Raw genomic sequence first — 12,500 nt, 5'->3', positions numbered from 1 at the left:
TCCGTGCGCTCGCTGGAATGCAAACTGCAATCCGGAGCTTCTAGTGGAAACTACGGTTATCCCCGGCGCACAGCAAGTCCCCCAATAAACGCGGAAAAGTAGGATCAATGTTAGCTCGGAAAAAAAATCGTCGAGCTCAGAAAAAAAAAAAAAAAGTACACCCTGAAGGCTGTTTTTGCACCGTCCAGAGCCAAGGCTCGGTGGCCGGGGCAGCAACGGAGGCACCAGGCAGCGTGGCCTGGACGGGCTGGCGGGGGCGTGGCTGCAAAGGAACAACTATTTTGAGCACAACTGTTGACCCCGCAAGCTACAGATTTGCGCGGGGAGCTAGGCTAACTGAAGCACAAGACGCGAGCTCAGCGAAGGACGGCAGGCGACACGGTTCCGAACCATGGAAGCGACAGGTGGAGCCAAGACCCGGCGCCGTCGAAGGCGCCCGTGAGGCCCGCCCACGCGCGTGCGCCCCGCCCCCAGCGCGAGGTGGGATTGGCCCCCTGGTCCCGCCCATCTCGGTGACCCCGCCCCGCAAGACGGGCGCAGGGTAACCCGGAAGCGCTTGTGAGGCCGCCCCCCCGCCCCCTTCCCCGGCCCGCCCGCGCGCGCTGCTGCCGCTCTCTTTCCGGTCGGCGTGGGTTTGCGAGCGGAGCGGCCGCCGCGCCCGGGTCTTCGCCATGAGCGTCCCGGCCTTCATCGACATCAGCGAGGAAGATCAGGTGGGCTCCCAGGCCACGCGTGCCTCCAGGGGGGGCGGTTAGGGGAGCCTCGAGGCTGTGAGGGGCCGAGCCTGGACCCCGCGAGCCCGCTCCGGGGCTGAGAGGCGCAGCTCACGCCGCCCTCGCGAGAGTAGGGAGGAGTCCGCGAGGCGAGGCGCTAAGGCCTGGCCTGGAGCCGCGTTAGCTCTCGGAGCGTGGGCTCGGGCGCCGGGCCCGCCGAGGTTTCGCGGCCGGCTTCCTGGTTGGCGTCGCCCTCCCAGGCCGTGTCACTCCTGGTGACACTACTTTCTGACTGACTGGGGATGGTGTCTGCTTCCGTCTCCCCAATGCAGCCACATCCGGAGTGGGAGGTGGCGAATCTCCAGACGACGTAAGCAGTCTCAGGGAAAAATGATTTCGTATTGAAGACGAAATGGTTTTATTATATGATCCCACAGGCAGGGGTGACCCCCTTTTAAATGAACGAAGGCCCTAGAGTGAGGGTTCTGAAACCTGAAAAACAGAACGTCAGTTTCATCCTCATGCTTTGGGGCATACACATGTGGTGAACCATCCTAGTATTTTTTTTTTTTTTTGCAACTCCAACTAACATAAAAATTTGGTTTCCATAGAAGAAAACACCATTACTATTCGAAGATAACTCTTAGAATTACAGATGTTGATTTTTTTTTTTTTTTTTATCCCCCATGGTAGAAGGGCAAATCCTCAGTCTGAAGAGGAGAGGAAGAAGGGGAAATGAAAGGGTGGGGGAGGGGATTAGGGGAGGAGATAAGGCTAGGAAAGGAGTTGAGCTCATTGGAAAGGAAAATGTGGAAGACAAGGGAAAAAAGCATATATGGTTATTAATGGAATCATGTTATCAACAAATTGGCTATTAGATTGCCTCAAAAAAGTATTTGATTTATTTTTTTAAATATTTATTTATTTATTTATTTATTCATGATAGAGAGGCAGAGACACAGGCAGAGGGAGAAGCAGGCTCCATGCAGGGAGCCCCACGTGGGACGCGATCCGGGACCCCAGGATCACTCCCTAGGCCAAAGGCAGGCACCAAACTGCTGAGCCACCCAGTGATCCCCTCAAAAGTATTTGATTTAACATAAAGAAAGAACTTTAGATGTAAGATGTTCTTGTCGTTGGCCTTATTTTAGTGTCATTTCTAGTTAGGTTATGCTCCTCTTGTAATATATCAGTTTGACACCAGCCATTCCTTTCAGGTGGATACGTGACTGCTTCAAAGTTTAACTTTGGCGAAATTCTGTGTTTGATTAGAGTAGGAAATGGGAGTTCAGAATTTTGTCTTTTCCTTTACTTGTCCTACTCCCACAACCACTTGTAGCCAGTGAAGCTGACCGATACAAACTGTTGATTTAATGGTTCTTTTTTTTTTTTTTTTTAAGATTTTATTTATTTATTCATGAGAGGGAGAGGGAGAGAGAGAGGCAGAGACAGGCAGAGGGAGAAGCAGGCTCCATGCAGGGACTCGATCCCGGGACTCTAGGATCACACCCTGGGCTGAAGGCGGCGCTAAACCCCTGAGCCACCTGGGCTGCCCCGATTTAATGGTTCTTAGAAAAAGTTTGCTTTGTATCTACAAAGCAGAAGCTGAACAAATGCTTTTTTGGACCATATTATGTTTCCTGCATAGAAAAACATGTTCCCAGCGGTGTTTTTATGTTCTGACATGGTGACACTTGTTTCATGAAATCTTGTTTGTAATGCAACTCATAGGTGAAGTTATCTGCAAGGATAGCGCCATCAGGGCTACGGATTTAATGTACTTCCTGTAGGTACCCAAGCGTGTTTGTGGGTTTAGAAAATGTCATACCTGTGCATTTACTAATGGTATCCTTTCATCTCCCTGCTTAAGTTTTTCATATTATTATCTTAAATACCATCTACATTCATGTTTGGCTGCCATAAATACCAAGCCCTCAAAAGAGCACCTTACTAAATATATATATATGCATTAGACTAGAAAATGTCTGAATACCTATGTTCAGACCACAATACCTGTGCTACTGTAGTTATGTTTTTTTAGGTCCAAGGGTGCTTTCTGATCCAGATAGGTATTCTAAAAGACTAATTACCAAGTAAATCCAATTTGAAAAGTATTGTATTCAAGACAACATTCAAAGGCATTTTTTTTATCTTTGTGTCCTCCCAAAATGCTTGTCTCAGATAGATTCTCAAACATTTTATTAACAAATAATTACCTTCTTGCCAAGGTAGTGGCAAATGTCTGTAGCTTTTTTAAGTAGCTCTATTATGTACACTTGAGAGCAAAAATATTTCATTTCTTTAAAACCAGTTGAATTTGCTAGGTCAGATTAATTTTCCAGCATACACAGCTCCCTCAGAAACGCTTTGGGATATATTAGAAGCTTTTGCTATGTACTGGAAGTTCAGCAGCATATAGGTGATATGAGAGAAATTCTAAAGGTGATCCATGTGGGCCATAGTGGGTTTGTGTAGTCACTTGGTCTTGTAGAGGAAAACCTGTGGCTTCTGTGGGGTGGTGATGGGGTCTCAGGAGGAGAGGTACTTCAGCATGATAATTTAAAGCTGTTGTTAAGTGAAGTATTCTTATTTTTTAAAAAACAATGGTTTGAGATCTTGAATTTTGGCATTGTCCATTTTATAGATGTATAGCAATCTTATTTGATTCAACAGGCTGCTGAGCTTCGAGCTTATCTGAAATCTAAAGGAGCTGAAATTTCAGAAGAGAACTCAGAAGGTGGACTTCATGTAGATTTGGCTCAAATTATTGAGGCCTGTGATGTATGTCTGAAAGAAGACGATAAAGGTTTGTTTTTAATTTTTTGTGTAATAACTTTTACTACTTATAAAGGACCTACTTCTCCCCCTGCCCCCGGTCCCCCAAGATTTTATTTATTCAAGCCCCTGAGTGGCTCAGTGGATTAAGTTTCTGCCTTTGGCTTAGACCATGATCCCAAGGTCCTGGGATCAAGTCCCATATCAGGCTCCCTGCTCCTCAAGGAGCCTGCTTTTCCCTCTCCATCTGCTGCTCCCCCTGTGTGTGCTCGCTCTCTTTGTCAAATAAATAAAATTTTTTGGGGGGGAAATTATTTATTTGAGAAAGAGAGAGAACGAGAGCACGTGCAAGTGGAAGGGCGGGTCTCTCTTCTAGGACCCTGGATCATGACCTGGAAGGCAGATGCTTAACTGACTGAGCCACCCAGGTGCCCCATAAAGGACCTACTTTTAAATTTTTCTTGTAAATTATATTTGTTTTAGAACTGTTAAGCCTTGTTTTTAATTTAGCTTTGCACATGCTTGAGGTTACTCTCATCTGTTCTGTGAATTAAACCTATTTTGAGAAAACCTTTTTTATGTCATGTTTTTTAAGCATTGTATTTGTATACATTCAGTACTGATAATTCAGAATGAACTGAAGAAAAGTAAAGCTCTTTCCTTTTCATAGGTTTACATTAATATCAAATGGGATATAATTTCAGGTAATCTAAAAGATATTGAATTATTTGGCTGGTTCCCTGTTTATTGACCTAAAATGGGAAATTTTGAAAATTGGGACTCATGTAAGGTTGAGATTGAATCTGTTATATAATTACTATCTTAGACTCAAAAAATAGTGACCCAGCCAGGAATTTGACAACTTTCATTTCTCAGTAATTTTCTATTTGTATGTAAAAGTTTTCTTCAGTTGGGAAAGCATTCTAACCTAAGACCTAACCAATAACTTCCAAATAATTGAATATCTTGCCAGTAAAAATTGAAATCACTTCTCTGTTTTACAGGTTGAAAACCAAATCTTAGATAATGGTTTTCCTTTTCTTTAATACAATGTACAACAGTGCTTTCTGGATGTTAGCTATACAACATAATTGGTTTCATTTGAATTCATGTGTAATATATTTTTAGCATAATGCACACCATTGAAGGAAAAGGGTCCTCTGGAACTGTTTTATAGTAGCCAGCTTGTATCTTTCTAAAGTATCTTAAGTTTAATGGTCTTTGATATATTAAAACACTGGAAATACATACTTAATTGCACACTAGGTATATGATAGCGTCACTATTGTGTTATCCATACATGTGTAGATGTTGAAAGTGTGATGAACAGCGTGGTATCCCTCCTATTGATCCTGGAGCCAGACAAGCAAGAAGCTCTGATCGAAAGCCTATGTGAAAAACTGGTCAAATTTCGGGAAGGTGAACGCCCATCTTTGAGACTGCAGTTGTAAGTTAAGAACTGAAAGAGGCTCAGTTTTTCAAGAGTCTCTTTTTATATCTATGTCATTTAATGGTTGAAAGCAAGAATTCTGGGGCTTGACTGTCAGCTGTGGCTCTTACTAGTTTTGTGATGTTTCTTTGTTAATCAGGCTAAGCAACCTTTTCCATGGGATGGATAAGAATACTCCTGTAAGATATACAGTATATTGCAGCCTCATTAAAGTGGCAGCATCTTGTGGGGCCATCCAGTATATTCCAACTGAGCTGGATCAAGTGAGTTATTATGTGGAATACTTATTCTGCTTATAAATGTAGGTTTATATTATAACTAAAATAGGAAATATGTATGTCCTAAATATTACCTCTTAAATGATGTAAGTATGTTCAGCTGTGTCACTAAATTTCCTCCTTTTGTCAATCCTATAGGTTCGAAAATGGATTTCTGATTGGAACCTCACCACTGAAAAAAAACACACCCTTTTAAGGCTCCTTTATGAGGCACTTGTGGATTGTAAGAAAAGGTATTCAGAATTAATATACTACCTTAAAACTTAACAGGCAATAAAGGTAGTTGAGGCTGTTTAAAAACAAGTAGGGTAAGTGATTTTGCTCTATTCTCCAAAGAATTGCTCTAAATGTATTTCTGTAACTTTCACCTAAGTTAAACATAACTGCAAAGTTTAAAATAGTTTTCCCCATCCTTAAACTTTTTCAAAAGCAAAACTTGCTTTTATTCTAAAAATGGTACAACTGTTAATCCAAAAGCTTTATGTAACTTAAAAGATTAAGTTATTTAATGATGCTTTGATGTCTTAGAATGGGGTAGTGCTACCACTTTTGTTTAATGATAGTTAGGATCTATCAATCATAGTTTCCACAAAGGCTCTTATATTAACAGTACTCCCAGAATTAAATTTTGCAGTAGACTCTACTAACTGAATACCTATTGGGCCTCTACAAGGTTTTAGGTTTCTAAGGCTTGTAATTCAGCCTAGCAAACTTCATGCCCCAAATACTTATTCTATATAACCAGTTTTAGGATGCTTACTAAGTGATAGGTTTGGCTTAGTTTTCAGAACTAGATAATCTTACCCTTTTTTGACCTAGCTTTTCTATTTCTCTTTTCATGTAGTGATTAAATACTTGTAAAAACAGTAAATAGTCTTCCCTTTAGTTTTATTACTGCACAATTTTTATACTGGCTTTTAATGCTGGGTATTTAATGTATTAGGGTCAGCAAGGTTAATATGTTTCTGTTAATTAATGTAAACTTTTTGCAACTACTTAAATTTAACAGTATAAGGAGAAATTTTTCTTGTGAAAGTTGGAATGTTTTATCCTAAGAGAAGAGAAGCAGGGGATCTTGCATTAATAGCTGTTACATTCTGATCAGTGGTTACTGTCTGTTCATGTTAGCAGACTAATGACAGCATTCTAGCCAGTAGTCAGTAAAGTTTTAAGAATAAATAGTTTAGGGCAGCCCAGGTGGGTCAGCGGTTTAGCGCCGCCTTCAGCCCAGGGCGAGACCCTGGAAACCAGGATTGAGTCCCACATCAGGCTCCCTGCGAGGAGCCTGCTCACTCCCTATGCCTGTCTCTCTGCCTCTTTTTCTCTCTGTATACACACTCTTGTGAATAAATAAATAAACTCTTAAAAAAAAAAAAAAGAATAAATAGTTTATAACAGAGGCCATTTCAAATGGAGAGAGCATTAAAAGCTGTTAGAGAAAGAATCCTTATTTCATTCACACTTCAAATGGGCAATCTGTGGAGCCAGATCACTGAGATTCAAGTCTTGGCTTTCCTACTTATATGACAATAAATTACTTACCATCTCTGTAACTCAATTTCCAATTTCACAGTGGAAATAATAGTAGTAATTAGCTCATAGGGTTGCTGAAAAACAACATAATATTCATATACTTTTTAACACAGTGGCTTCATTATTGAGATAGCACTCAGTCAGATTTGGAAGTTCTCACTATCTTCATTTTTCTTTTTTTTTTTAAGATTTTATTTATTTACTCATAAGAGTCACAGAGAGAGAGAGAGAGAGAGAGAGAGAGAGAGAGAGAGAGAGGGGCAGAGATGCAGGCAGAGGGAAAAGCAGGCCCCATGCAGGGAGCCCGATGCGAGACTCGATCCCAGGACCCCAGGATCATGCCCTGGGCTGAAGGCAAGGCGCTAAACCGCTGAGCCACCCAGGAATCCCTTCTTCATTTTTCAAGCTAACTTTTAAGAAGTTAGTCTTTTTTTCTGACAGAGTAAGAGTTTTTAGGTTTCTCTCTGAATGTCTAGTGTTTATCAGAGATGATGACTACTCACTGGATGATTTCTCTAATTGCTGTTTAGTAGGTTCTCTGTCTGCTATATGTAAAAGAGAAATGACTAATGTTCTAAGGAATTCCAAATCTAATTTTTAGAGAAATGGAAATAGAACATCAGTAGCCATCTATACTCTTACTGGACAGGTCCTAATATTAACGTACTAGAAAATACCTGCAGCATTTGTCACAGATGATCACCTTTTTCCTTCTTGAAACACTTTTCTTCAGTTGGTTTTTGGGGCCTCCTTCTCTTCCCCTCTTTTATTGGAGTGTAGTTGACATACAGTATATTAATTTCAGGTGTACAACATAGTGATTCTACATTTATCTACAAGGGGCACCTCTCTCGATTATTCTCTTTTTTATAGATTTATTTATTTATTGAGAGAGAGCATGCATGAGTGAGAGTAGGGGGTGGGCAGAAGAAGACAGTCTTCAGACTCCCCACTGAGCATGGAGCCTGATGTGGGACTCCATCTCAAGACCCATGAGATCATGACCTGAGCCAAAACCAAGAGTCACATGTTTAATCAAGTCAGTCAGATGCCCATCAATTCTTTTCTTCATTCACAGCTTCTTTGTGGGTTCCTTCTTCTCTCTACATTAGGATGACTTATTCCTGGGACTTTCTCTGCTCAGTTTTATTCATTCCTGATGCATGTTTGTTTGTTTTTTGCTGTGAGTTTGGGTGAGGCTGAGTACCAAATGCAGGACAGTTTTTTTATATTGCTAAGTTGTTAAAGTTTAGTATGAGATACTTCACATCCCTGTCCTCACCTACTAAAATGCCAGTGGTGCTTCCCGGTTTCAAGAACAGCTATAACAGCTCACATGCACTTGCAAATGCTCTGGAGGGCACATGGTTTTAGAGCCACTGCGACCTAAGTGCACTCATTCAGTCATGTGCCTTTAAATACTGTTTATATGCTAGTGATTTTCACATTTATGTCCTGTATTTCTCCGCTGAATTCCAAGTATCTATATTCAATCATGTGCCTTTAAATACTGTTTATATGCTAGTGATTTTCACATTTAGGTCATGTATTTCTCCTCTGAATTCCAAGTATCTATTCCTTTTTAACATCTCCATTTAGATACTCAAAAGACATCTCAACGTCTGCAAAAGTGAGCCATTGATTTTTCTTTCTTAATCTGTTTTACTTTCTCCCAACTCAGGAGATGCCATTTCTGTGCTTCCATCTGCCCAAAACTCAAAGCTGGGATTCCTTTATGATTCCTCCATATCTTAATCCAGTATCAAATCCTGTCAGCTCTGACAAATCTGAAGTCAGTCTGACTTCTTACCACTACCATTGCTGTCTTGTGGTCTAAGGTACCATTATTTCTTATTTAGATTTTTGAAGTAGCCTCTTAAATGTCCCTTTTGGGGTCTTGTCCCCTCTATAGCCTGTTTTAGTACAGCTGCCAGAAAGTTTTGTTTAATATGGAAGATCAGATTATGTTTCTCTTCTGTTTCTCTTCTATTCAGAACCCCTCAGTGGCTTCATTGGGAATAAAAGGCAAAGCTAGCTCCAGAGTCTTTAATCCTTCAAATCTGTTCCCTTGTTACTTCATCAGGAAGGTCTTTGGCTGTCTGTATATGTGACAATATTCCCTCCTACACCCTTGCATTGTTTTTTGTTTCTCTCATCCCTATTTCATTATTTCCCCCTTGCACTTCTTACTAACAGACTTAATTATATTTTAATGTTTAGTGTCTGTCCCTGCTAGAATGTAAATTTCCTAAGGGTAGGGATTTTAATTCATTAGTGTCTAATGTACGGTAGGCACTCTGTATTTGTTGGATGAATATTTCCAAAATATGTTAAAGAAGCAGAGATGTGAAAAAGCACATCTGAATTCCAAGTATCTATATGAAGTGGTAGTTTATGGAACTAGAGTATATGCCCTTCCCAAAGGCTTTTAGATTAAAAAATGTTGAAACACCTGTCAAGTATAAGATCCCTGGCTTTTTCCCCGATTTCTGTTTTGGAAATTAGTTTCCAGTATTTGAGTGTTGTTGGTTCTTTGATTTCCGTGAACAGATACAGTCCACTGGTCACTCTATAATTTCTGTTTTCCTTGACCTCTCAGCGCCATGTGACCATGATACCTACTTATAGAAACTTCTCTTGACTTCGGTGACACTTCTCCTTGCTTTTCTCCAGTCTCTTCGGCAGTTCATTCTCCGACACCTTTGTAAATTATTCTTTCTTTGCTCCATTAAATACCTCTATTAAATCAAGATTGTGTCCTGGGTAGGACCCTTTTTCTCACTCTCTCTGCCTGGGTCATCACCTCTGTTCCTGTGGCTTCGTCTTCTACTCTGTGGACATCCATGTCTTTAACTCATGCTTCTCTTCTGTGTGTGGATTTTTATATTCAGCGTCTTTCAACATTTTTCTGAGTGTTTCCACTGAGACACAGCTGCCTCAAACTCAATGTGACCATAAAGAATTTGTCATTTTCTCTCTCTAAATTAGTCTCTGTTCCTTAGCGAGACATCTTGAGGTGTAATCTTCTATTTTCCCCTGTCTGCAATCATAATGATTTTGTGAAATACAAGTTTCATCACATTTTTCTTTAGGACATACTAAAAAATCCATAGCATGTAAGACCTTTCTTACATGGGTTCCTACCTACTAAGGTAGCATGGGCTTGGTGAATGTAGTGATAATCATGCCATTTTTGTATGGTATGTTGACAAACTACAGAAACTTTGTTTAATGGATATTTCTTCCCTCCATTTCCCCCCAATACATAAACCCTTCTTCTTGCTTATCACACCTGAGAGACAGTAAACCTGTGTCTGCTACAAAAGCACCCCGGTCTTTCCCAATCTGAACCAGGGGCTAGCACCTTTTTTGTGTGGTCCACAAGCTAAAAATGGCTTTTACAATTTTAAGTGGTTAAGAAAGAAAATCAAAGGGAGAATAGTATATCATGGCATGTGAACAGTATATGAAATGCAAATGTCCGTCTCCATAGGATTTTGTTGGAACATAGCCATTCTTATTTATGTATTGTCTGTGGTTGTTTTTGCCAAGACTAGTTGCATCAGAGTCTGTATGGCCTACAAAGCCTAAAATATTTACTGTCTGACCCTTCACAGAAAGTTTGCCTACCCCTGATCTAGACTGTTTACATTTAACTTCGTTTCTGTGCCTAAAACACTAGTCTCATGTTGAGGTTAGGTACCTCTCTTCTCCAGCCTTCTTTTATCATGGCACATAACAAACACCCTTTATTTTTATTTTATTTTATTTTTTAAGATTTATTTATTTATTTATTCATGAGAGAGAGAGAGGCAGAGACATAGGCAGAGGAAGAAGCAGGCTCCATGCAGGGAGCCTGACATGGGACTCCATCCTGGGTCTCCAGGATCAGGCCCTGGGCTGAAGGTGGCGCTAAACCGCTGAGCCACCCAGGCTGTCCCATAACCCTTTATGAAGAGGTTTGTGAGGTTGTACCCACAGTGAAGGCTAGGAACCTGATCTGTCAACCTGGATGAATAAACGATACCCACCCTAAGGAAGTAGAAGAGGATGGCTATTTTATTTAAATATTAAATTTCTGTCACACAACTGATTTAAATTTTAAGATTCGGTTTTTGCCCAATACACATAAAATGTAATTTTCTTTCCTGCCTCTGGATTAAAATTCTGAGATTCACCTTGCCCTTTTATTTTTTTTATTATTATTTTTAAAATATTTTATTTCTTTATTCATGAGAGACACAGAGAGAGAGGCAGAGACACAGGCAGAGGGAGAAGCAGTCTCCCCACAAGGAGCCCAATGTGGGACTCTGGTCCTGGACCCTCCGGATCATGCCCTGAGCCAAAGGCAGATGGTCAACCACTGAGCCACCCAGGCATCCCATCACCTTGCATCCCATCAAGCTAACTTTTAAGAAGTTAGTCTTTTTTTCTGACAGAGTAAGAGTTTTTAGGTTTCTCTCTGAATGTCTAGTGTTTATCAGAGATGATGACTACTCACTGGATGATTTCTCTAATTGCTGTTTAGTAGGTTCTCTGTCTGCTATATGTAAAAGAGAAATGACTAATGTTCTAAGGAATTCCAAATCTAATTTTTAGAGAAATGGAAATAGAACATCAGTAGCCATCTATACTCTTACTGGACATGTCCTAATATTAACGTACTAGAAAATACCTGCAGCATTTGTCACAGATGATCACCTTTTTCCTTCTTGAAACACTTTTCTTCAGTTGGTTTTTGGGGCCTCCTTCTCTTCCCCTCTTTTATTGGAGTGTAGTTGACATACAGTATATTAATTTCAGGTGTACAACATAGTGATTCTACATTTATCTACAAGGGGCACCTCTCTCGATTATTCTCTTTTTTATAGATTTATTTATTTATTGAGAGAGAGCATGCATGAGTGAGAGTAGGGGGTGGGCAGAAGAAGACAGTCTTCAGACTCCCCACTGAGCATGGAGCCTGATGTGGGACTCCATCTCAAGACCCATGAGATCATGACCTGAGCCAAAACCAAGAGTCACATGTTTAATCAAGTCAGTCAGATGCCCATCAATTCTTTTCTTCATTCACAGCTTCTTTGTGGGTTCCTTCTTCTCTCTACATTAGGATGACTTATTCCTGGGACTTTCTCTGCTCAGTTTTATTCATTCCTGATGCATGTTTGTTTGTTTTTTGCTGTGAGTTTGGGTGAGGCTGAGTACCAAATGCAGGACAGTTTTTTTATATTGCTAAGTTGTTAAAGTTTAGTATGAGATACTTCACATCCCTGTCCTCATCTACTAAAATGCCAGTGGTGCTTCCCGGTTTCGAGAACAGCTATAACAGCTCACATGCACTTGCAAATGCTCTGGAGGGCACATGGTTTTAGAGCCACTGCGACCTAAGTGCACTCATTCAGTCATGTGCCTTTAAATACTGTTTATATGCTAGTGATTTTCACATTTATGTCCTGTATTTCTCCGCTGAATTCCAAGTATCTATATTCAATCATGTGCCTTTAAATACTGTTTATATGCTAGTGATTTTCACATTTAGGTCATGTATTTCTCCTCTGAATTCCAAGTATCTATTCCTTTTTAACATCTCCATTTAGATACTCAAAAGACATCTCAACGTCTGCAAAAGTGAGCCATTGATTTTTCTTTCTTAATCTGTTTTACTTTCTCCCAACTCAGGAGATGCCATTTCTGTGCTTCCATCTGCCCAAAACTCAAAGCTGGGATTCCTTTATGATTCCTCCATATCTT

At 40.5% G+C, this 12,500-nt stretch overlaps 1 protein-coding gene across 1 annotated transcript in view; it reads left to right on the top strand.

Annotated features, from left to right (window-relative positions):
- The first annotated feature begins 555 nt into the window (after nt 1–555).
- The window catches only part of EIF3M (eukaryotic translation initiation factor 3 subunit M), a 28,420-nt gene continuing 16,475 nt past the window's right edge, over nt 556–12,500 (top strand). Inside the window, exons 1-5 of the mRNA XM_041722782.1 lie at nt 556–713; nt 3,387–3,519; nt 4,797–4,935; nt 5,078–5,201; nt 5,355–5,449. Coding sequence (XP_041578716.1) covers nt 672–713; nt 3,387–3,519; nt 4,797–4,935; nt 5,078–5,201; nt 5,355–5,449 — 533 coding nt within the window. The 5' untranslated portion in view covers nt 556–671. The remainder of the gene's footprint in view (nt 714–3,386; nt 3,520–4,796; nt 4,936–5,077; nt 5,202–5,354; nt 5,450–12,500) is intronic.

This window comes from Vulpes lagopus, chromosome 11 (assembly GCF_018345385.1).
Source record: "Vulpes lagopus strain Blue_001 chromosome 11, ASM1834538v1, whole genome shotgun sequence".
Classification (NCBI taxonomy): domain Eukaryota; kingdom Metazoa; phylum Chordata; class Mammalia; order Carnivora; family Canidae; genus Vulpes; species Vulpes lagopus.
The sequence above is the reverse complement of the archived record's forward strand: the minus strand, read 5'-3'. Positions and strand labels throughout refer to the sequence as shown.